The 24,706-nt window shown below is 45.2% G+C and overlaps 2 protein-coding genes across 2 annotated transcripts; one reads left to right on the top strand and one right to left on the bottom strand.

Annotated features, from left to right (window-relative positions):
* Positions 1 to 2,101: 2,101 nt before the first annotated feature.
* sfxn2 (sideroflexin 2) lies at positions 2,102 to 17,457 on the top strand. The gene is made up of 12 exons (XM_088917699.1): positions 2,102 to 2,179; positions 4,927 to 5,091; positions 6,449 to 6,619; positions 8,660 to 8,758; positions 9,612 to 9,687; positions 12,692 to 12,777; positions 13,154 to 13,214; positions 14,346 to 14,412; positions 15,462 to 15,511; positions 16,417 to 16,466; positions 16,650 to 16,697; positions 16,780 to 17,457. Exons 2-12 carry the CDS (start codon positions 4,937 to 4,939, stop codon positions 16,877 to 16,879), a joined length of 963 nt encoding a protein of 320 aa, XP_088773825.1. The 5' UTR covers positions 2,102 to 2,179; positions 4,927 to 4,936; the 3' UTR covers positions 16,880 to 17,457.
* Positions 17,449 to 23,122, bottom strand: npm3 (nucleophosmin/nucleoplasmin, 3). The gene is made up of 6 exons (XM_088917700.1): positions 22,939 to 23,122; positions 22,068 to 22,153; positions 21,282 to 21,401; positions 19,789 to 19,882; positions 18,133 to 18,247; positions 17,449 to 17,872 (listed from the first exon to the last, which is right to left on the bottom strand). Exons 1-5 carry the CDS (start codon positions 23,015 to 23,017, stop codon positions 18,147 to 18,149), a joined length of 480 nt encoding a protein of 159 aa, XP_088773826.1. The 5' UTR covers positions 23,018 to 23,122; the 3' UTR covers positions 17,449 to 17,872; positions 18,133 to 18,146.
* Positions 23,123 to 24,706: the final 1,584 nt, after the last annotated feature.

Genomic DNA, 24,706 nt, shown 5'->3' with positions numbered 1-24,706 from the left:
AATTCCTTACTATTACACCCTTAATACGCGTGCATAAATCCAAATGTAACCAGAACAAACTAATTTAACAGACCCTTTTAAAAATTCTCAGCTTTAGATGACTCTTACCACCTATCACCGCAACACGTCTACAATATTACCAGGAAAATTATAACATCTCTTTTGTAGCAACTGTACTTTATTGAACAGCTATGGCATAGGAAGATTTATTATGCTGATTAATATTTGTCATCAACATGGGGTTTACTGTTGAAGTCGCAGGCTGGTAGTACACACTGCTGGAAGCAATACAAGGTGTATGTATATATAAGGCACATATTAGGTTACAGACACTGTTTAATTGGACTCTGTCCCTTTTCTCTCCTACAGCCTGGACAAGCAGGTGTCTGTTCACTGGTCTCTGAGCCCTAGATGCCTCATGCCTGCTCATCCCACAGCTGCTCAGTGGGGCCGAGTCCAGCAGCCTAATTTTCAAACACTTGTCATCTAGAAAGAAAGTCTGGTTACTGTGTTAAATGAGGTTTTAGAATAAAACAATGCTGGTAATGAAATGGCATGCTTATCCATCTTCTAACCACTTTATCTAGTACTGGGTTGCAAGGGAGCCGGAGGCTATGAAGCAAGACAGGAGATATCCTGACGCGACACCAGTCCATGGCAGGACAGACAGACATTAAATAGTAATAATTTCGTATGCTTATAACGCTTTTCTGGACACACCACTCAAAGTGCTTTACAGGTAATGGGGACTCCCCTCCACCAGGACCAAAGTGTAGCTCCGATGATGCGACAGCAGCCAGAGTGCGCCAGTACACTCCCCACACACCAGCTATCAGTGGGGAGGAGAACAGAGTGATGAACCAATTCATAGATGGGGATTATTAGGAGGCCATGATTGGTAAAGACCAGGGGAAGTTTAGCCAGGATACTGGGGTAGCCTTTTGGCAAAGATCAAACATAATTAAGACAATTCAATAATCCCACACACACTCACTCCAAGGCCAGTTTTGCCAGAAGCCAATTAACCTACCAGTATGTCTTTGGACTGTGGGAGGAAACCGGAGCAACCTGAAGAACCCATGTAAACATGGGGAGAACATACAAACTCCACACAGACAGCACCCCAAGTCCAGAATCAAACCCAGGGCCCTGGTGTTGTGAGGCAGCAATGCTAACCACTGAGCCATTGTGCCACCCAGAGTTTATTATATATGTATAAATGTATTTATTTGACTGCATTATCTTGGTATTTTACATATACAATAACAAATGACCTGTAAAAACTTTGCTGTATAAAGATCTTAGTTGAGTAGCTGTATGCATCGAACAGTTGCCACATCATCATTATAAATTTCATATGACTATTTCATATGACTATCGCCATGTTTTTTAATGTATTCTAAAACGAAAAGGACTCTTTGTGCATTTCTGCCAAGGGGCTTAAACGGAACGACGTGCTGACACAGGCTGTTTCCAGACGGAAAGAAACTGAGCAAACATGGCGGAGCACTTTGTGTTCAGACCGGAGGAGCGTGCTTGGAACCTGCAACAGCTCCAAAACATTATGGCGTATAATAAAAATATAATAATATAACATATTTCCTGCACGTTGCGGTATTTGAGCAATACAAGAATTGTAAATGCATCCACGGGGAAACAGGCTTTTAGGGGGTTAGTGCGAATAAAACAACTGTAGTTTATTTTCAAAGGAGAAGAACGTATCGGACTGTAATATTGTTTCTTTGAGAAAGCATACGCGATGTCTGGTTTTGCTACAAGGGGATATAGATTTATGAGGGAACTATTTTTCCTCCCTTATCTGGGTCCGTCTGTGTGGAGTCTATACGTTCCCCTCGTGTTCGAGTGGGTTTTCTCGGGGTATTGTACTCCGGTTCGCTCCCACTGTTCAAAGACATGGCCAGATTAACTGGCGTTCATAAACAGCGATGAGAACATATGCCTTTGCCGCTGTCCTGCAGCGGACAAGCGGCTCCTAAACCCTATGCCCGCCGGATCAGACTCTTCGAGCGATGGAAGAGACTTCAGGTGCCGGGTGTGACGCAACAGGAGACGCCTCTGCCTTGCGATTGGAGGGGAGCGTGCCACGTGTCGCGTGCTCCCATTCCCCGGTTCCTTGCTGCAGAGTGCCCTGTTTGCGCGGACTGCCACGCTGAAAAAGGTACGGTAATATTATTTATGACAGCGCTAACAAACACCCGAGGGTGATAGGTACGAGCGCTTTTCACGTTCACAGCGGCAGCATCTCCGAGTGCGGGGTCAATTTACAGTGAAAGGGATCACTTTGAGATGCACAGTCTTGTAAGAACGCACGTCAAGTTCTTAAATTGCACCATGCAATCGGGAGGAACCGGTAACTTGTTATTCACAGCTCTTAGGTTGCAGAGTAAAGTGGGAGTAGTTACATTTTGCATGAATGGCGACAAACTATAAGGTACGGAGCCCGGGAGGGGCCATCAGTAGGGAAAAAAGTTATATCGAGGGAATGATTTACAATTTATGCCCACGAAGTAGCTAAATCGTTCCCTTGTTTTCTTCAATTCGTGTGCACGTCTGAATTTGGGGTTTTGCCTCTTGTTGTCTTTATCATCAACATTGGGTATCTTACCTGCTAAATCAGAAGAAATCATAGAAATGAAATCGCTCCTTAGTCTTCCAAACAAAAGACACACAGCCTTTCCAGCCCTACGCTTATATACTTGAAATTGAATCTTTACTGACATGGCTTTTGACCAACGAGCCACACTTGGGCTCAGTTAATCCCCTGGTGTCACCTCAATCTACTTCAGTTACCAGCTCAAACTGCGCTGGAAGCTCAGAAAGTTACATAGGGTAAAATCTGTGCAGGATCATAGGTCGGTAATAGAATCCCTCCATAATTTTACCCCATATTTTGTCACATTGTTTACCAAAAACAGTTTTAATTAAAAAAAAAGTTCTAAAAGCAGGCCCAAACCTATGTTATCACAAAAAAACTAAATGGCTTCACATTCCAACACAGTATACATCTTCAAATAGAGTTGTAAGTTTCCAGGTTGTGCTATGTGACGTTGGCACTGACAATTAGGTTTTCTCCTCGGGGAGTTGAAATTTTGTATGTTGTTTTTTTGACTGTGCAAACGTACTAAAGTATTAAAATTGACTGACCCAGTGACTATAGATTTATGCATAACATGAATCAGTATTGTGATCTCTGTCATAACAATCTTTGTGCATGTTTCCAGAAATTGCCAGTGTGAATTCAGGAGATGATATAGTTCAGAGGTGTTTTTTTAGCTCATTATGCATTTGTTAAATTGCAGGTCCTATGTGTTTAGTTTGTTAGAAGTACAGCCATTTATTTCTTTAAAAATAAATCATTTTCAGAATGTGTACTGAAATGAAGATACAAAATGTTCAGGAGAAAGTGGTCTCTCCACAGGATTGAGTTTATCCCTTTATAAGTGACTCTTGGCTACACACAAACTGGCCATCACAGGTCTAGATGACACAGGAACAAATACTATGCATGAAAGGCAGAATCCTGTTAATGTTTGGCTGCTGTGGCTGGCATTGCTTGCTGTTTCCCTGGCCAGAACAAACTTGCTTTTAATCCTTGTTTGTTCTGTGACACTGAACAGAAGAACTGTGACAAACGAGAGGAGCCCATCCAGCCCGTTTAGTAGTTAATAGTTCCTAGGATAATTGATCCCAGGATCTTATGCAGCTGTTTCTTGAAAGAAACCAGGGAATGAGCTTCAACAACATGGCTGTTGTTCCATTCTCCCACAACCCTTTGTGTAAAGAAGTGCCTCATGTTCTCGGTTTTGAATGTTTAGTTTAACATTTCAGTTAAATCAGTTTTTTGGGCTGACGTTGAGGATTTTGAATACTTGGATTGGTTCCTTAAATAGTCCTCTCTGTTCAAGCCTGATTGTCTCTGAGCTGACGGTTGCACTTTAAACTTTTGTAATGGCTTTGCTTTTGTAGCCTGGAAAAAGCTAATTTGAACAGGAGATGCAGTAAAGACCTGGACTGTTCTTTGGACCTCCAATAGAAAAAAGGATATTTCAGTATTTTGTTAAAGGCTTTGATCTTGTCACGCATAATAGATGATAAAACAGGGGTGCTGATCCTGATTGAGAAAGGCAAGTCCACTGCTGCAGCAAGGATAAATGTGGAAAAGAAAAAGACCCGACCTTGAGGAGAAAGGGAGAGGATAAGATGTTTTTTTTAAAACAGCGAGTGAATAATTAACCTGCAAACAAGGACAGAGTTGGATTTTAGGTATGAATGTAATAACTGTTCCACTTATCCATTATCGGGAAGCTGTTTATTCCAAGTGAGCGTTGTGATAGCCTGGGACCTTTCCCAGAGGCACTGGGAGCAAGGCAGGACTAAGCACTGGGACAAAGGGACAGGGGTCTGTCACAGTGTGTACCCACAGGGGCAGTGTGGAGCTGTCAGCTAACCTGGTCAGCATGTCTTTGGTGTGCTGGAAGAAATCGGAGCACCCCTACAAAGCCCATATAAATGCAGAAAGACCACGCAAGCTCCACACAGAAGGACACATCACGCCAGAGTCGAACCCAAGAGTAACAGTAGCTGGGTTCGGTAATGCTGTGTGATTCTTCTTTTGTATAAATTTAACTGTTGTGAGAAAATGTCGATTTTGTACTTGTCATTAAACAAGTAATCCTCCAGAAGCACTTTATGAATATTTATGTTGTTCATGAATATGGAGCCTTGAAGGACAGTCCTTTTTATTTGTCTGTCATAATGCTACAGCTGAGCAACACCCCCTCACCTTTTGTGTATTGACTTCCTTTTAAAATTTCATTTCTGCATGAATTACCCTGAAATAACCCAAATCAATGGGATAGGATTATGTTGCGCAGTGCTGACCTGCAGTGGTTTCTACCTGCACAGGACAGACAGGATGGACTTGAGCACGTTTGACATCGATGCGCCTCGATGGGACCAGAGCACCTTCGTGGGACGGCTCAAGCACTTCTTCAACATCACTGACCCCCGCACCGCGCTGGTGTCCGACGCCCATCTCGACCAGGCCAAGGAGCTCGTCCTCAGCTGCAGGTCTCGCTCGCTGCCTCCCGGCCTCACCCCTTCCCCCCTGTTCCCCCCTAAACACCATCTCCTGCTCCCCCCCCTCCCCCCCCCCACCTCCATCCATCATCAGGTCCCCTTACAACTCATCAACTCCACAGATACACAATTTCACGTTGTACTGAGACACCTTTCTCACATGAACAGTTTTTAAATGATTTGGCCAGCAGCCATATCACCCTGCAGCTCACAACTGACAACCCCTTGAAGCTCAGCAGGTGTGAGCCTGGTCAGTACCTGGATGGGAGACCTCCTGGGAAAAGCTAAGGTTGCTGCTGGAAGAGGTGTTAGTGGGGCCAGCAGGGGGGCGCTCACCCTGCGGTCTGTGTGGGTCCTAATGCCCCAGTATTGTGACGGGGACACCATACTGTGAAAAGGTGCCGTCCTTTGGATGAGAAGTAAAACTGAGGTCCTGACTCTCTGGTCATTAAAAATCCCAGGGCGTTTCTTAACCCCAGCGTCCTGGCCAAATTTCCCATTGGCCCTTACCAATCATGGCCTCCTAATAATCCCCATCTATGAATTGGCTTCATTACTCTGCTCTCCTCCCCACTGATAGCTGATGTGTGGTGAGCGTTCTGGCGCACTATGGATGCCGTCGCATCATCCAGGTGGGGCTGCACATTGGTGGTGGTGGAGGGGATCCCCATTACCTGTAAAGCGCTTTGAGTGGAGTGTCCAGAAAAGTGCTATATAAGTGTAAGCAATTATTATTATTATAAACTAAGGCAACTAGGGTTGCTGCTGGAAGAGGTGTTAGTGGGGCCATCAGGGGGTGCCCACCCTGCGGTCCATGTGGGTCCTAATGCCCCAGTATAGTGACGGGGACATCATACTGTAAAAATGCGCCGTCCTTTGGATGAGAAGTAAAACTGAGGTCCTGACTCTCTGTGGTCATTAAAAATCCCAGGGCATTTCCCGAAGAGTAGGGATGTAACCCCAGCGTCCTGGCCAAATTTCCCATTGGCCCTTACCAATCATGGTGCACTATGGCTGCTGTCGCATCCTCCAGGTGGGGCTACACACTGATGATGGTGGAGGGGATCCCCATTACCTGTCAGCGCTTTGAGTATAGTATCCAGAAAAGTGCTATGTATGTGTAAGGAATTATTATTATTTGTAAAGGCTTAATCACATGGGCTCTTCATGAACGTATCTGAAACGGTGTATTATATTAGCTTTCTAAGGCCTTTTTGAATCAGGAGGACTGTTGCTGAACTGGGATCAAACCCCTAAGAGGGCTCCAAATGGTTGGGGGGGGGGCTCTGTCCAGATGGGCAGGCTCTCTTTTTTCTGTGGCTGTCTGACCCCCCTGGTTGCCCCTCAGGTCGGGCACTGTGCCCCCAGGCACCACCGTGGAGCAGCTGCACTATGCCAAGAAACTGTACGACTCCGCCTTCCACCCTGACACTGGCGACCGCATGAACCTGATTGGCCGGATGTCTTTCCAGGTGCCGGGGGGGATGGCCATCACAGGCTTCATGCTGCAGTTTTACAGGTGAGCAGGCTCCGGGCGCTGGTGCAGGGCGCTAACTTAGCCGGGTATTACACCCAGGTGTAACAGACTCCTTGGAAATGGAGGTTCGTACAAAGTAGCGATCGGAATCCCTTCAGGTGATTGTGGTTTATCTACTAGTTTATCTAGGCAAGGACCTGAGCAGGGGATGCTAACAGGTTGGCTTCCCAACCTCCGTCACTTATTTCTTCCGAACACTTACAAGTCTCGGTGCAAAGGGAAAATTGCCCTCTAAACACACATACAGTAAACTCCTACCTTTGTCTTTGTTTGGGTCAACATTGGATCAGTTGTAATCCAATTCCTGTAATCATTAATTCAGGAAAATACATTTTAATGAATTCTGTATACAATTAATTAAATGGTTAATTTCAACGATAGGAACTTTGTAAAATATAGACAAATCTTATGCCAAACAAGCTAAAGTTTGGGTTGACTGGCAATTACATGATTTAAATACACTGGCCAGTTCAGTGTTCAGTAGTAAATATCCTGTGGTGGTCAGTGAGGGGGAGTCCTGACTCAGCTGGACTGTGGTGGTCAGTGACGGGGAGTCCTGACTCATCTGGACTGTGGTGGTCAGTGAGGGGGAGTACTGACTCAGCTGGACTGTGGTGGTCAGTGAGGGGGAGTACTGACTCAGCTGGACTGTGGTGGTCAGTGAGGGGGACTCCTGACTCAGCGGGGCTGTGGTGGTCAGTGAGGGGGAGTACTGACTCAGTGGGGCTGTGGTGGTCAGTGAGGTGAGTCCTGAGTCAGTGGGGATGTGGTGGTCAGTGAGGGGGAGTACTGACTCAGCTGGACTGTGGTGGTCAGTGAGGGGGAGTACTGACTCAGCTGGACTGTGGTGGTCAGTGAGGGGGACTCCTGACTCAGCGGGGCTGTGGTGGTCAGTGAGGGGGAGTCCTGACTCAGTGGGGCTGCGGTGGTCAGTGAGGGGAGTCCTGACTCAGCTGGGCTGTGGTGGTCAGTGAGGGGGAGTCCTGACTCAGCTGGACTGTGGTGGTCAGTGAGGGGAGTCCTGAGTCAATGGGGCTGTGGTGGTCAGTGAGGGGAGTCCTGACTCAGCTGGGCTGTGGTGGTCAGTGAGGGGGAGTCCTGACTCATGTGGACTGTGGTGGTCAGTGAGGGGGAGTCCTGACTCATGTGGACTGTGGTGGTCAGTGAGGGGGAGTCCTGACTCAGTGGGGATGTGGTGGTCAGTGAGGGGAGTCCTGATTCATCTGGACTGTGGTGGTCAGTGAGGGGGAGTGCTGACTCAGTGGGGCTGTGGTGGTCAGTGAGGGGAGTCCTGACTCAGCTGGGCTGTGGTGGTCAGTGAGGGGTGTGCTGACTCATCTGGACTGTGGTGGTCAGTGAGGGGGAGTCCTGACTCAGTGGTCAGGACTGAGTCCTGACCACTGAGGACCACTGGTCAGTGAGGGGTGTGCTGACTCAGTGGGGCTGTGGTGGTCAGTGAGGGGAGTCCTGACTCAGTGGGGCTGTGGTGGTCAGTGAGGGGAGTCCTGACTCAGTGGGGCTGTGGTGGTCAGTGAGGGGGAGTACTGACTCAGCTGGACTGTGGTGGTCAGTGAGGGGGAGTCCTGACTCAGTGGGGCTGTGGTGGTCAGTGAGGGGAGTCCTGACTCAGTGGGGCTGTGGTGGTCAGTGAGGGGGAGTCCTGACTCAGTGGGGCTGTGGTGGTCAGTGAGGGGAGTCCTGACTCAGCTGGACTGTGCTGGTCAGTGAGGGGGAGTCCTGACTCAGCTGGACTGTGATGGTCAGTGAGAGGGAGTCCTGACTCAGTGGGGCTGTGGTGGTCAGTGAGGGGGAGTACTGACTCATATGGACTGTGGTGGTCAGTGAGGGGTGTGCTGACTCATCTGGACTGTGGTGGTCAGTGAGGGGTGTGCTGACTCATCTGGACTGTGGTGGTCAGTGAGGGGTGTGCTGACTCATCTGGACTGTGGTGGTCAGTGAGGGGGAGTACTGACTCTGCGAGGCTGTGGTGGTCAGTGAGGTGAATGAGTTGTTTTCTTTCAGGACGGTGCCGGCAGTGGTGTTCTGGCAGTGGGTGAACCAGTCCTTCAATGCCTTGGTCAACTACACCAATCGGAATGCAGCATCACCCATTACACCAAAGTAAGTTTGGCAGGTTCAACCCTTTATTTTTCTTTTATTAACCTTTGGCTTTTGACTCCTGGTCACGTCTTGATTTCATTCTTTCCTGGCTCTTAATGTGTTAGATTCAGACTGCTGTTCACTTCAATGGACTGTGTTCAGGTCTGTGGTCCAGGTGTTTACTTGTTGGACATTTACAAATGGACATTTATAAGTTGCCCATAAAACCTGCTGGACTGCAGCCCTGAGACTGACCAGGAGTGAGAGGGGCAGCACTGTGGTTATGTACAGTCCCTAGAACTGGAATTGTGGGTTTGAATCCGGGGTGGGGACTGAAAGCCAAGGGTACTGTTGAACAAGGCACCGCACTCCGATCGCTTCAGTAAATGCCCTGTCTGTATGGGTCAAAATGGAACTTGGTTCGGATAAAAAACCATCAACAAGATAAATGTTTAATGGGACAGGTTTGGAGTCTGTGGAAGCTGGAGATGTGCGGGACTCCACCGTGTAGCAGTAAGAACCTCTGGAACTGTTCATGATTTAGTGTCCTCCCTGTGGGGTTTTAATATCTAATGTGAAGACCAGCTGTGCGAACCCATTGCTATGCAGTTGTTGATCTTTAACACTTGACCTTCAGCCTGAGTGAAAAGATGACCCCCTTGACCTCAGAATCTTGGGTTGGAAGGAGAGTCGTATTGTCTTGAGGCCGAGACCACAGCTGTGTTGGATTGATGTCTGGGGTCAAGGCGGATATACGCAGCCCGTGGTGTTTCCGGGAGTTTGACAGACACAAGGCCCTTGTTCAGTGTGTGAGCAGCTGTCCCGCAGGGGCTGTGTTGGAGGGGCAGTGTGTGACGTGCCCTGTGTCTCTCAGGCAGATTGGAGTGGCCTATGTGACTGCCACCAACACGGCCGTCATTACAGCAGTGGGCTTGAACCTCTACACTAAGGTAAGGCATTGGCACTGTGAGGAATTGCCGCCAAGATATGGTTTGTCACTTCTTATGAATCTTTCAAATGACAACTTATGCACGTGTGTGCCATGCAGATTTCATATGTTTTGCGTATTTGACATTTTCCTGATGAATCCTCCACCATGCTTTTTCTTTCTCCACACTTTTACCTTTCCTTCATTTTGAATTTATCTTGGCCTCCTTCACTCCTAAATCATCATTCTGTAACCCTCCAGGTTCTGAAGCCTGAGAGAGGTCCTGTCATGGCCGCCTCTGGAACTGGCTGTAACTGTAACTAATGATGGCAGCAGCAGAATGAATTCTGATCTTTCCAGAAACATTTAGTCTGCTCTGTTCTATGTGTTTTGTTGTTATTAGAAGGGCCGTCTCTGTGCAGCATGATAATGACCCAAAACGTAAGACCGGTGCTACCAAGGGGTTCATCAGGAGAAAAAAGGAGCCAGTTTTAGGCAGCTCAAGTCATCTCAAGTTCTAATTTCAATTGCGCAGCATTTTCCAAGCTGAAAAGACGATTTAAATTGAAAATACCCCAAGAAAAGCAAAGAGCTCATGGTGGATGTGAGAGATTATACAAAGAGTTTGGTTTACAGACTTAATGCACTAATTGTCTCAGTGAGGAAAAACAACAAAGTACTGACTTTTCCACTCTGAAATGGATGCTTGAAATTATGAGGTTGAACACGTAGTTTGTTTTTGTTTCATTATGGTAAAATGTATGCATGGAATCACACCAAAATGAAACTTCTGTATTGTACTTATTATTCATATTAGTCAGTCAGACAGTGCACCAGGTCTCACAGTTCACTCTTAATGATCCATTTATTAAAACTTAACCAAAATCTATGTTTGATTAATGTTGAAAGTGATTTGTCTAGTTTACACAGGAGTGACTAACTCCTTTTTGATAAGAACTATTTATTAATATTATTGTTGTTGTTACTACTATCCCTTGCATTTATATAGTGCTTTTCAAAAATTACCCATAGATACTTAGTATATTTAGCATCTACGTCACTCACCATTGCAGTGCAGCCACATCTGTCATGGGTGACACACAGCAGCCATTCTGCCCCAGCAGCACCTACTGCAGAGAAGATCAGGGGGAGGTGAGAGAAAGTGCTTCACCAGTTTTGAAAAGCAAGCTTTAGGAAGGCTAGACTGTACAATTACATAATGGAATTTAGCCACAACTTTTTTTACACCCTTACTCTTACAGATAGTGCTGGGATCGTCAATGAAGTAGGCAGGACCTGTGTTTAACATCTCATATGAAGGATGACATCTCATGCAGCATACTGTGACATTGCTATGGAAATTCTAGTCCAGTAGGAAGTGCGCCACCTACTGGTCGACTGGTCTAACACCACCACTTGCATCTACAACTTGATTTTCTTGAAGAGGTCTCCCATCTCTGTGCTAAACAGACCTACCTTGCTTAGCTTCTGAGATCTGAAGCTCACTGGCAATACAGCATGTATATAACATGTTCGAGTAGGTAGCTGCGTCAGCATGCGTAGGTACCAAAGAAACCGGTAAGAGACAACATTTCGGCTGTGGAGCATTCTTCACACCTGCTAACACCTGAAGAAGGCTCCACAGCCGAAATGTTGTCTCTTTTCTTTTTCTTTCAGCATGGAATAAACCTTTGCCTGTTCCTATGTATACAGCATGCTGTATGGAGTTAATTCTACTGGGTGTCACACATGGCGTGAGCTCCTGAGAACTGCTGAGGTTTGAATGTGGATATTGCCATTTTGTTTCTCACTGTCCATTAAGAGCAACTAGCGAGGCTTGGGAAACTATTGAGTTAAAAGTTAAGAAAACATCGGCCTTCACTTTTCACTGAGCCTGACAGGGGTTTGAGATGTGTAATTTCCAGTGTGCAGCGTCTCTCCTTTTCAATTTGTCAATTTTCACTGACTGCGCTGGCGGTGTGTCTGCAAGGCCGAACTCACTCCGAGCTGCTGGAGAAACAGCACCTTCGGGCCCGTTGTCACATCTGAGTCTGCAGGAAGGGTGTTTCTCCAGCAGCTGCAGTGGCATCAGACTGACAGGTGCCTTGAGGACGAGTTTGTGCTGCGCAGACTGGGAGGCACCTCTTAAAATTCGCTGCAGCTACAAATCGGGGCATTTCAGAAACTTCGCAGGATGTGACTATTAGAGCGGAAAAATTACAAGCGTGTGACTTAAATTGCAGCAGCAACTTGTGGCAACGTTTATTTCGATTTTATATTAAGGTATATAGATTTTTTTTAATGCTGTGGAAAAATATATTTGACCATTCAAACCTGGGTCAGGAATGACAGGAATGAGGCCTGCACGGATACAACACTGAGCCAGAGCAAGTTCTTTCAGCTGTAGAGTGGAGGGGTGTATTGCCACAAGTACACGTACGTTGGAATTCTTATTCACGCCCATCTCTCAGGATGGAGACAGTACAGCAGACGACAAAGTACAACTGACGACACCACACAATGTGGACAGTACATTACAAACTTTAAATAATGACAACCAGAACAAAAAATATGTTGTGGTGAACCATAAATATGTAGAGATTCAAGATGGCGCCATTCCATCGCGACGCCTCGTGCGTAGCTCCCTCGCTCTGTGTACTTATCATGCAGGAGGGCAAGAGAGGATGTGAGATGGCGCAACTCAACAAACGCTACTATATCTTTCTTTGCGAATCAGTGAATTTAAAACAAACCATTTTCACAGGCAAATACCTGAATGCAAACCATGCAGGTCTACCAGTCTACCACCTGGGCTCGAATCCCAGGTGAGACCCTGCTGTCGTCACCTTGAGCAAGGTGCTTCACTCAGACTGCTTCCAAAAAATAGCCCCGCTGCATGAATGAGTACAGATACCAGTCATTTTGGGTAACAACGTCCAACAACTAAATTCACGGTAACAATGTATTAGTCCAGCTTTGTTTGCCCTCAGCCTGGTGAGATTCGCATTTTTTTCATTCCTTCTCAGAAAGCTTCTCCGCTCGTTGCCCGCTGGGTGCCCTTTGTTGCCGTGGCAGCAGCTAACTGTGTCAACATCCCCATGATGAGGCAGCAGTGAGTACTGGGGTCCTGTGGGCTGTGTGGGATCGGAGGCCTTGTAATTCAATAGACTGTGACTGTCACTGCACTGCTCAAGAGTGTTTCCTTGACTCTTGGCTATTTTAAACTCCTGAAATCTTGCAAGCTGTGTTTTTTTTTGTTCCCTTGCTAGTTCAGAAATAGAATGACTTTGTTTCTGAGTGACGCAGGCTTGTAATGTAAAGAAGGAGGGCAGGGAGGTTCCGTCAGCCCTGCGAAGTCAGGGTGAAACGAACTTTGCCCTCCGATGTGGTCAGCACGTGCAGACGCCGTGTCCGTGGTACAGTGGGCAGGCTGCAGGGCTGTTTCAGCTGGGGCAGCTGTCAGATCTTCTCTCCTCCCGTCCCGTCAGGGAGATCCTGAATGGCATCTCGGTCACAGACGAGAATGGCAACAAGCTGGGCCACTCCAGGGTGAGTGCTGGCTCTTAATTCACTCTGTATTGTGGGCCCTGTCTCTTATCCTGAAGGAAAATAATGAAAACTCTCCGTTCCGGCCAATGAGCTCTTTAGAAGCCGGTTGGAACTATTGTGTATGTTAGACCCACAGTGATTTCTGAAAGAATGGTAGTACGTTTTTATTAGACTTTACAGTTCATTTGATTTTCATGCACAATGAACCAGATTTAGGATCCCTTTGGATGTACTGCAAACACACACAGTGCACAAGTGTTGTTACCTGGTAAAAGTGCATATACAGTAGATACTGTATGGCATTGCATAGTGCATTGAAACACAAGTTCTGAGCATGAGCACCTACACCTATGCTATGAGACTTTTTTTGAGCTCATGTATAGTTGTGTACATGACATCCTATAGATAGGTGGTCCTTGACTTACAACATATGCGACTTACGACCACTCGCACTTATGACGGCCGTCCCCTTAATTGTATTACTGTACAGTACTGTGTATTATTTTCGTAACGTCTAACATTGATGACATCATCAGCCTGCGCGACACCGTGCTGCCTCATGTTATTGTTTGGGTGGTTAGCAAGCAAAAAAGTGAGTGTTCGGGCCCAGTGTACATTCAGCTCACTACATCAACAGTAAGTGCAAAGCAGCACTTTTGTATTCATTTTTCATTATTGATAACTTTTAGTGTATTTCATTTTGTAATATCTACATTGTATTATTTTACCATCAGTAAAGAGTAAAATTAGTGAGAAAATATAACAGCCATATTACAACATGTAGCATTAATGCATGTTAATTCTTGATGCATCCGTATGATTCGTGTAGTATCGCGATACACGAAATCGCGATTTTTAACTTACGCCGAACCTAAACCCGTTGTAAATCGAGGACTACCTGTATACAGTAGATGTAAACTTGTCTAACAAATACTCACACATAGAAAGTCTCTGGGTACCACTGTAGTTTCCATAAGGTATTTTGGAGATGAAGGCTGTAGTTTTGCGTCGGCTTCTTGTGATCACCGTGCGACTGTCTTCTGCCCGTTTTCTTTGGCTGTGGTCTGGGTGGTAGAGGCGGGTTTAGTATGCCCTCCCTGAGTGCCCTCTTTCTCTCCTGCCATGTTTCAGAAAGCCGCCATAAAAGGGATCGCGCAGGTGGTCGTCTCTCGTGTCACCATGGCAGCCCCGGGGATGAGTAAGTGTGCCGCGCCAGGGCTCAGCAGTGCCCGGCAGGCTGGGTACCAGCTGTTGCGCAGAGTGGGCGAGGACATCTGGATCTCACCCCACCTCTTACCCCACTCACCACTGCCACAGGGCCCTCTGCTGTGCCCACAGCTCTCCTGGATTTTATCCACTGAGGAGAGAGACACGGGGTTTATGGTCCAACACCATGAATTATACCCATCATGCTTGTAGATTGTAGGGTCAGGGTAACCACGGGTAACCAAGGTAAGCACGGGCCAAGCATTCCTTGGCTGATTTTAGAAAACCGACTAAACGCATTTCTCCTGCTATGAAATAAAGCAGATTTTAACCCTCCACAGGGGTTAAATAAATCTTAATGGTATGAACTTCACATGGCGATGGGTATTTGAAGGAAAAAAACCCTCTCCAGTTTTCACCCTTGGGCCTCCACCTGGGGGCAGGCTAACGCACAAACCCAGGGGCCTGGAGTCTAGGGTGTCCTGGGAAAAATCACTGTCAGAATGCTCGCTGTATACGACACTTACTCCTGCTATAAGGAGTGCAGGATAACAAGCAAGACTCGAATTCATTCATGATCGCGTGTGTGCGGTAAAAAGGCAGACAGTTGTTGGACATACACAAACCTATTTCAAGATTCCTCCAAAATCCGTTGTGCAGTCGTCCGTTTTCACTTGAGGATCTTTGCTAAGGCACTTATTTTAATTCAGTTTCACAGGAGACCTGTCAGGTACTACAGGTTAAGTGGTGTCTACAAATTGTCCCTGTACGTGCTCGTCTGCCTTCAGCTTTTTCCAAAGACAAGCCCTAGGCTGCTGTGATCCTTGCCAGGAATACACAGCTCTCTGCTAACCGATCTTGTAGATCTTGTGTTTTATTGAATTGCGTGTTGAAAAGTGTGTTTATGAATTATTTTCCTTACTGGTTTAGTTTGTGTCTTAACAGGTTATAGGGGTAAGGGAAACTCTCCCCAGTAGCCACAGGAAATGTGCCCTTGCCTCCACAGAGATCTCATAGTTTTATTTTTCTTATTTTTTTTAGTTATCCTGCCCATTGTAATGCAGAGGATTGAAAAATACAAATTCATGCAGGTATGTTGTCTTCTGTTTCTTAAGCACTACAGCGCGTGTGTTTTACTCTCTCCTAAAGCCAGGTGCTTCAAGATCTTTTGACTGCAAATTTGTCTCTGCAACAATCCTGAGTTTGTAATGCTGTATCGGCTAAAGGATGAAAGGTCTGCTGGTTGTAGCTGCTGTTACGTTTTATGTATAACTTCTTTAAAATAATCTAAAGAAATGAATTGAGAGAGTCTGGATTCAGGAGGCTGGTATGGCCACAGGAGAAACCATGACGCTTAATAAAGCAGATTCTTTGTCGTCTCGCCAAGTGAGCGGTGATTTCACAGGGCAGGCAGGCAGACTATAGAGTGTTGTTAGTGGCAATCAAATACCTTCAGCTGTGCCTTTGACCAATTAAAAACTGTCCCTATTGCTAAATGTCTGATAGAGTCCTGCGAACTAAGGATCTGCTGCAGAATTTCGTCTCTGCGGGGTGTGTGCAAGGGTGATGGCGGAGCTGTGGTCATAGCAGAAGGCTTACTGCAGAAAATTACTGAAGCAGGATGCTGCTTTTAACTACTAAAACATCAATATCAGCACAGAACAGTATTTCCATCAGAGTGCTGGGAGGAACAGGTCTGGTGTGAGCAGATTCAAGTAGGTTTAATTCTGGAAGAAAATTGAAGTAACAAGGTATCCATTGTAACTTCATTTTCTGTCCATTACTGTGGTGGGGCTAACAGTTGTTCAAAACAAGAGGCTCTCTTCCATCAGACTTCAGGCACAAAGGCCACATTGGTGTCAATAAAGGAGCACTTTCATGCACACAACCGTTTCTGTGGAGATACTAGTTAACTCCTTTATGCTTCAAAAGTGGCAGGGACAAGGACTTTGATTTGTTTTCTCCAGTAAGTTGTTTTTTTTTCTCTCTTCTGCAGAGGATTGCTTTTCTCCATGCGCCGTTACAAGTGATGATGGTGGGAGTTTTGTAAGTAATGATGGCTTCACGTGCTCCTGCTGCCGCTGGGCATGGATTTGCCTCCGTCCTTGCTCCCTCCCGAGAGAGCGAATTGTCCCAGGAGCCTCGGCTGCCCCGGACGTTGCCCTTCTCTCTAGTGTCAGAGCTCCTGTTGGAGGGAAACCATTTTAAAACTCCAACCTTCTCTTGCAGTCTGACCTTCATGGTGCCTGCTGCTTGCTCCCTGTTTCCCCAGAGATGGTAAGGAATCCACGATACTGCTTTTGTCCTGTCCTGGTTTGTCCTCCAGTGTATACGTACGGTCTGTTTCCTTGAATTCCAGCTCCATGGCCGTGTCCAAACTGGAACCAGAGCTGAGGGACTCCATCCACTCTCAGTACGGAGACAGTGTCCGCTATGTGTACTTCAACAAAGGGCTGTGACCTGCCACAAGGCTACACGCACGACCTGGACCATCCTGTGACACTAGTTTGATTTTAAATGGATCTGTGGGACCTGAGGAGGGTTTGGGGGTGGGCGGGCAACATGACATGGAGTGATTTTTTACTAAGTGCTTAAGAACTTGCTTGTGCAATGTTCTTTTAAAAGATGTTAAATGTTTAGGTTTCTGAAACTCCTCTTTAACCTGTGTTACAACAAGCAGCAGAAAGGTTCATTTGCTCCTAGTGTGTTTTCTTAAAGCTGGTCAGAATGCTAGTTGAAGTGGTGACTCAGAATTACGAGAGCCTCTCTAAGATTTCTTCAGGACCTATAGTGACCTTTGGGCAGACAGTGGTTAATACAGTGTATCGGGTCAAGCTTGGAGTAGGACGGAGCACTGGGCTGAAGTCCGCAGCCGAGTGACACTGGGCTGAAGATCACACCCGAGTCCACGCCTGAGTGACTTCTCGGACAACGCAAAACAGCCTGATCTTGCTCAAACTATTATGCTGTGGGAAATGTATCTGCATCTGTGCAATATCACTCTAAATGACAATAAAGAGGACAACAATTCTAAAAATAACAAGACTGATTTATTTATACACTGCATATAAATATACAAAAAGAGTCCCAGCAGTCTTCTGCGGAAGGGAGGACGATGGTTTCAACACCGAAAACGGGCTGTGATGCCACCCTATGAGGGCAGTGCTGGTGTTGAGCTGTGAAACCACCATGCTCCTGCTGCCGAACCGAGTTGAAGACAGGTAAAGTCTGCATACAGCAGACCATATACATGTTGAAAATTGTCACAGTTTAAAAACTGTAAACCTCAGTCCAGATGTTAGGTCCTGTCGGGACCTATCCTGTACCAGACAGTGGATCAGTCCTTTCTCTGTTGACTTGACATACCGTAATAGAGAAGACAATCATAAAAAAAAGTATCAAATACATTAGAAAATGTATCAAATTTCTTCAAAGGGTGCTGGTGGCTGCAGCTGAAAAACAAGAGAGGCAGGTGTGAGATCTCAAGCTGTGAAGACCACTGTCTTCCAGAAGGCCCTAACCCACTGCTCATGATCAGTTGATATGGCCAGTCGGCGTTTATTTTCTAGTTAACAAATGAAGCGAATATGTCAGTCCTGCAGTTCAGATCTCATTGTAATATAAAATTATTCTGATCCTAGGAGAGTGAGGTCAGGGCAGAACACAATCACTTCTGAGTCGGCCATTCCAAGTGGGAGGGAAAGAGGAATACCTCTATGGCCACAGTTAGGACTTCCTCTGTTTCTTTTTCGCTGGTTTGATGGGAACAATCTCTTCTTCACTCTCCTCATCCTCGTCAGTCGCATCAGATTCCTCGTCTTCGTATGCTGCGAGGGAAAAAGAGCACCTCGCAGGTAAACATTTAGCCTTCCTCAGAAGACAGGTGGCGAAGCACATATTTCTGTATTTTTACTGAATCAGCGAATAGCGAAATCCCCCGAGAGCCATGACAAAAGGAACGAGTGCTTACAAAGACCCAGGACCCCAAGGAAATCCAAACATGAGCCCACTCTCACATGGCAAACCTGCTACTTGTTCCTGACTAAAATTGGAGATGTCCGGTTCTTACGCCTGTTCACTCAGGTGTTAAGGTCAGGTTCAGGTCAGCAGTCCTTTATGTGGTCAGTGAAACGTAAAATAATGTGGGTACAGAATAATAAAACCGGGCAACCTGTCCAATTTTGATTACGGTCTTCCTGAAACGTTTGAACAATTTTAGAGAGAACCCTGTTTATGGTTTTCAGGTTTAAGGGAAACTGCAGTCCCTATTTCTCAGACCGCTTATTAAATCTTGGTAATAAATTGAGAGTATAGAAAAATGTTACAATTCCGAATTAGAAAACATTGTGTAAGTACTGTAAGGTCATTGTTGTCCCAAACCCCTGGTCTTGCCACGGACAAGAGCGCGTGTTCACATGTTTTGTGACATGATGTGGCCCTTCCTGCTCACTAGTCTCTGTAATGACTCATGTAATGTGATGTACGAGCGAATAAGTACAGGTTGTGCAGCAGACATTTCACCGCAGAAATGCACCAGCATGATCTGCAAGAAAAATTAACAAGTAGTATTTGTTGGCAAAACCCTTTTTTGGAAGTTGAGAGCAATATTTCTATTGGAATGTATTCACAAGCCTGCTTGTTTACAATGGAATAGGGCCGATTCACATCACTGGCTGTTTTGTTGCCTCGTTCTGAATCACAGACTGTGACGACAACAGGGCGCTGCGCATTACTGGAAATTTTGTCTATCTGGTGATGTGAATTAGTCTTTTCATGTTACTGTGTACATTTTATTTTCACTGTGGTTGGAAATGCACTCTTCAGTGCTGCTTCTCTCTAACCCCTAAATACAAAAATTGAATCGCAGTTCCCATTTAAACGACAAACTGAGAGAAGGTCTTGATGCACTAAACACACAAAAAAAAATAAATCAGGCAGTAATCCAACAACCCCCTCATTTTCTAACCTCTTTATCCGATTCAGGGTTGGGGAGGTGCCATGGAGCCTATCTCTGCAAGCAATGGGCACAAGGCAGGATAAACCCTGGATGGGGCATCAGTCTATCTCAGGGCACACAAAGACACCGATACGCACACATTTACACCACAGTCACTTCTCTCTGAAGCCTTTTAACCTACTAGTATTTCATTGGATCGTGGGAGGAAACCCATGCAAACCGAGAGAGAACATACAAACTCCATGCAGACTGTACCCCAGGAATTGAAACCTTGGGCCCAGCACTGTGAGGCAGCAATGCAACCCACTGTGCTACCGCGCTGCCCATGTAATCCAACTAATGTGTAAACTACTCTTCGAGGTGTAGTAACCGAGTGGGGCTCCCGTCCCACGAACTAGGCCCTGCTCTCACCAATGAGATGCTGCCCGCTGATGCAGATTGGTCCCGAGCCCGACTTCAAGCGAAAGGTCACTGGAGTCCTCAGCTCAAACTCTCCCAGACTGACCTTTGTGAAGAAACAAAAAAAGAAGAGGAGGAAAACGTAAGAGATTACATGGACTGACCTGCTTTATCACCGGGGCTGAAGCTTAAAAAATATTAAAATAGGTCAGCTTTAACCAGAAACCCTTGATTGGCACGATTCATCCAGTTAATGACTTGACAGAAGGAAGCATGGCAGTACGGCTAAATATTTCGCTACAGAGTATCAATAATGGTTTCATCTCACAAGATGAATAGGCAATTGTTGGTTTTCAAGTGAAATAGCCAGCTATTGCTCTGTGTTTTATACTTATAGATATCTTGCATTAAATTCTCATGTATGTACATTTTCACTAGAAATACACATGATATAATTGATCATCATTCATTTCAATGATATTACAAACAAACCTACCAAGAAAAACAAAAAAAAACATATATGATAAACAGGTGAGCTTGATAATATTGCTGTGATCTACCGGAGTCTTACTTTTCCGTAATTACTTTCATATTTCTATTAACTTGGGGGTAGAACTGTTCCGATACCTGTGGTTACCACTGCTATTCTCCATCGAGATTTAAGTTATACTAATTTGTCCCATGGTCCCTCCACCTTGTCTATAGTTGGCTTCCTTTTTTCAGAGAAATTATTCACCTGCAATCTCAATAAAAAGGTAATCCTTTCCATCAGATACATTTATTTTATTACAACCACTGCCCATAGGTTGGAGGGTTCTTTTTAAGGCAATTTAGTGTGACTGCCTTTTTTGCAGCTTCTAGTACAATCTGTAGCAAGTAAGCCTGCTTTGTTGTATGAATAACCTCTGGTTTCACCCCTAGTATTGACATTACAGGGTCTTTTGGCAAATCTATGTCTATAATGGTATTTATAACATGATAAACCAATTGCCAGTAAATTTCTAATTTAGGGCAATGCCAGAAGACATGCAAATATGTGGCTATACTCTCTCCACATTCCCTCCAACAATGGCTAGTGGCACTAAGATTAATTTTAGCCATAATGTTTGGAGTTCTGAAGTATCTGCTTACTGTTTTCCATTGATATTCTCTCCAGGAGGCGGAGTTAGTAACTAGCAGGGCAATTCTAAATCAGCAATCTAAATGCAAAAAATAACTGCAGTTTAGGAAAGGGTTAAGAAGTCCATTACCCTTGTGAGTGATTGCCACAGCCTTTATCTTACGTTCTTAACGGAGGGCACAAGTGCAACCTACAGGGGAGTGCGTTTAAACACGAAAATAGGAGATATGTCTTTACACAAAGGGTGGTGGGAGCGTGGTACTTGTTGTTGAAGCCAATACCCTAGTTTCTAACCAGATCCTGGGACCAATTAACTACTAACTACCAAACAGTCCTGATTGGCCAAATGGCCTCCTCTCATTTGTGACCTGTCTTATGTTCTCACCATGGGCAGGCAAGAGAGGTGCAAGTTGGCCACGGGCACCGACACCTTCTTGCCATGATGGTTCAGGGCCGTCACTTCCACTACATTGCTCTCCTCCTTGGCTCCATCGCCCAGGCACACCTGTGGAAAGAGAGACCTGAGCCTGAGGGCAGCAGGGAGGGAGGCGGGGGGCCCAGCTGGCCTTGATCCACAATGAAAAGGTCAAACATCTCTCTGCCAGACCCGTCACTGAGAATCACAACGAAGGTTCACTTCTTTCTAGCGATAATGACTTCAATCTAAACAGCATGATGGAGACCCTCTTGCATCAATGCAGTAACCCCTGAAGGAAACCACTGGCCTTTTGATTCCTATATAAAAGATAGCAAAGGATAACTTGGCATTAGAGAACACTAAAGGAAATAACTCAGTTGCATTCACTGATGTGACTCTTTTCCTTTGTGTGGGAGCGTACTGGTGTGCCATGGCTGCTGTCGCATCATCCAGGCGGGGCTGGACATTGGTGGTGGTAGACGGGAGTCCCCATTACCTGTAAAGCGCTTTGAGGCGAGTGTCCAGAAAAGCGCTATATAAGTGTAAGGAATTATTATTTTCTCCAACAACCTCTCCTTGCCATTTTCCCTACAAATAAAACCAACCCGGCCTTCTGCAGTTAGAGCACTTTGTCAATTAACATTTTGAGAGATAAATCCTTTAATGTCCTTTTTTGGTGCTCACTGACTCATGGGAGGAAGGGGTTCTCAGAAACTTTTAAGACGTGGAAGGACCGGGAGGAAAACCACTTACTGTGCGCAACTCTAGGAACTGCTCCAGATCCTCCTCTTCGTCACCCTGGAATGTGTAAAAAGGGGCTTTGGACGACAGTTCACAACCTGGAGATGCAATAATGTCGTTACCATCCACCAAAGATTATTCTTTTTCAAAGAGCTTTACTGGTTTCTCCTACAACTAGGGGAGCACTTGGATACAAATGGAAAAGAACATTTAAGAGTGCAGGTGGCATTTTACGCGGCAAGACGCATCAGCCTGAAACTAACCGACCAAGAGTTTCCAGGAGATATTCAGGGAATCTCACAGTCACGAGGGCACGAGGGGTCGATCGTCTAGTACTGTTTGAACCCTTTATTTTCTTAAATACGCAGGAACAATAACACCAAAGATGAGTACAAACATAACAACGTCAGATTACGAGTTATGTATATATACAAAAATCAAAACGTCCTGAAAGGCAAGTCAAGCAAAGCAAACTAAAGTCAAGGAGCTGCTCCGCCCGACTGCACCACATGGAGAGGCGAACAAACATGTGGTTCGCGATTCAAGTCTTATGTGCAGTGTGCGCGTTTTCACGGCACAAAAATAGAACAGAGTTTTTAATCTCGCTTGGAAACGATATCTTTGATTAACACATTTTTTCCCCGATGATGCTATATTCCTAAGAAGTAATTACCACTGACAACGCTACGGAGGACAGAATCGTTATCGGAAGAGAAACAATGAGCAAGAGAAAAAACATAATTTTGGAATAGCTACTGAATCCATTAACTAGTATTGAACTGAGCTGTACTCCAGTGGTATCTTGGGTTAATGGGCACATCGCCCCACGTGTGCCAAATTCGCTGGCGCACTGAGCACGTTTTTTTTTGCCAACAACACTCACTGAAGAAGAAACTCTCCATCCGAGCTCGACCTCCGGCGCTGCTACAGCTCTCCGAGCACTCCTCGTCCACAAACGACATTTCTAAGCGGAGCGGCTTCCAATCAGATAAATATATACAAAACTGTCTCCGAGTTCAGCCACATCTACCGTTGGACGCCGACACCAAACACAGTGTCGCAGAACAGTGTATGTCATCAACATGCGGAAAGCGAGGACGAGGAGTGTCACAAAATTAACTTCCCCGCATGCTACACACGTCTTACATAAGGTGCCTGCTGGAGCGCTGGTACTCTTTCTTAAAGGTTCCAGCAATCGGAATTTGCACTTTTTTTACCGTGATTAAGAGCAGGGCTAAATCTGTTTAATTCTTACCATCAGCACAGTAACTATGTGTTTTATCCCTAAAGACAATCATGACGACGTACGTTTGCATGTTATTCTTGTACACGAACTGTAAAAGACTTGCACAACACTTAAGCGCAGAAACGTCCGCACATACATCGATTCATGCTTACAGAATACGTTGTGCTTGTCCTTCCAACACCTGAAAAAAAAACGGTTTTTGTTTCATCGTCAACGGACAAAAACCGGTCATTATCGCACTGAAAAAGGTTAATTGAAAATATAGGTTCGTCGCAGTGCCCTGAAGCTGTGTACCACCAGCAGGCAAGGGACAGATCCGCGGTCGCTTTTGTTGAACAAGTTGAAAATTGAATACCGTATTATCACTGCCTTGATGCTCTTGTCCATTTCAGAAAGGAGATCTAATGGCGTGTGACTGGCACAGGGTCGAGTTTATATGGACAGGTTTGTAGTGAGCGTTCATTTCCCACACTTGCTAGTAATGGTAACTACTGGGGTTCGTGTGTGCTGACCGGCCCAGATATGAGAGTGGTAAGACACCCCATCTGCACTCCAAGGACATTATCTAGAGGTGCACCATGTTAGGCATACATCCTCCAAGGAGTCTTGCTATATAAAGGAGAAGTTGAAGCTTTTTGGCAGCCCATCAGTTCTGAATAATACAAAGCAAAAGGGACATCTTCCTTACTCACAGGATAAAACAGGAAATATTTCCTTTGATTTAAGTCAAGGCCTCGTGCCCCTTTGCTTTCTATTTGAGAAAGGAAAACTACAAACTCTTAGGTTGCAGGAGAAACCAGACATTTAAAAGTTGAATTAAAATGCAGAGTGTAAAGGGATTCACAGCTTAGTTAGTGCAAACATTAAACTATTTAAATTAATTTCAATCCAACCATGATAAGTAAATACAAATATTACATAAATCATATACACTCTTTAACAAACATGTTGACAGAGCAAATAATTTAACTCTAGAAGCCAAATTGTTCTTTTTTAAAAAAATGTAGTGCTACAGAATATACTTTCAATTTAGTTCTGGGAAATATGCCATAAAACAAACTGAAAAACAGATCAGAATGAACATTATTCAGTACAGATATGGTCAGTGAAAGAGTCTTCTAGTACTTACACCATGCTAATCATACAACAATCTACGACAATCCTGCTTCAACCTAACTGGCAACACTCAGGTAACAAATCTGCCAAATCTTTAATAAGAATGAGTACCTTTTAAACTCAGAAGAGGTATCCGTAAGAAATGTTTTCATCTCGACAATGAGATAAACTATGACATTACAATAACTGTTGGGACACATAAGATCTTGTGTAGCAAACACTAAGCTAGGGGCTCACATTGTATGTAACAGTTCATTTGGGACAAAAATGCACATTTTTGATTGCTTGA

This window comes from Atractosteus spatula, chromosome 5 (genome assembly GCF_055471065.1).
Source record: "Atractosteus spatula isolate fAtrSpa1 chromosome 5, fAtrSpa1.hap1, whole genome shotgun sequence".
Lineage (NCBI taxonomy): Eukaryota > Metazoa > Chordata > Actinopteri > Semionotiformes > Lepisosteidae > Atractosteus > Atractosteus spatula.
This window is presented reverse-complemented; position numbering and strand designations above follow the sequence as displayed.

Excerpts from the sequence above, each read along its gene's own strand:
- npm3 (XM_088917700.1), bottom strand. The coding sequence starts at position 23,017 with ATGTCGTTTGTGGACGAGGAGTGCTCGGAGAGCTGTAGCAGCGCCGGA. Across the intron at positions 21,402-22,067 it reads AGTTCCTAGAGTTGCGCACA|GTGTGCCTGGGCGATGGAGC; the intron begins GTAAGTGGTTTT and ends CTCTTTCCACAG. Across the intron at positions 19,883-21,281 it reads ACCTCTCTTGCCTGCCCATG|GTCAGTCTGGGAGAGTTTGA; the intron begins GTGAGAACATAA and ends TTCTTCACAAAG.
- sfxn2 (XM_088917699.1), top strand. The coding sequence starts at position 4,937 with ATGGACTTGAGCACGTTTGACATCGATGCGCCTCGATGGGACCAGAGC. Across the intron at positions 9,688-12,691 it reads GCTTGAACCTCTACACTAAG|AAAGCTTCTCCGCTCGTTGC; the intron begins GTAAGGCATTGG and ends ATTCCTTCTCAG. Across the intron at positions 16,698-16,779 it reads TCCCTGTTTCCCCAGAGATG|CTCCATGGCCGTGTCCAAAC; the intron begins GTAAGGAATCCA and ends CTTGAATTCCAG.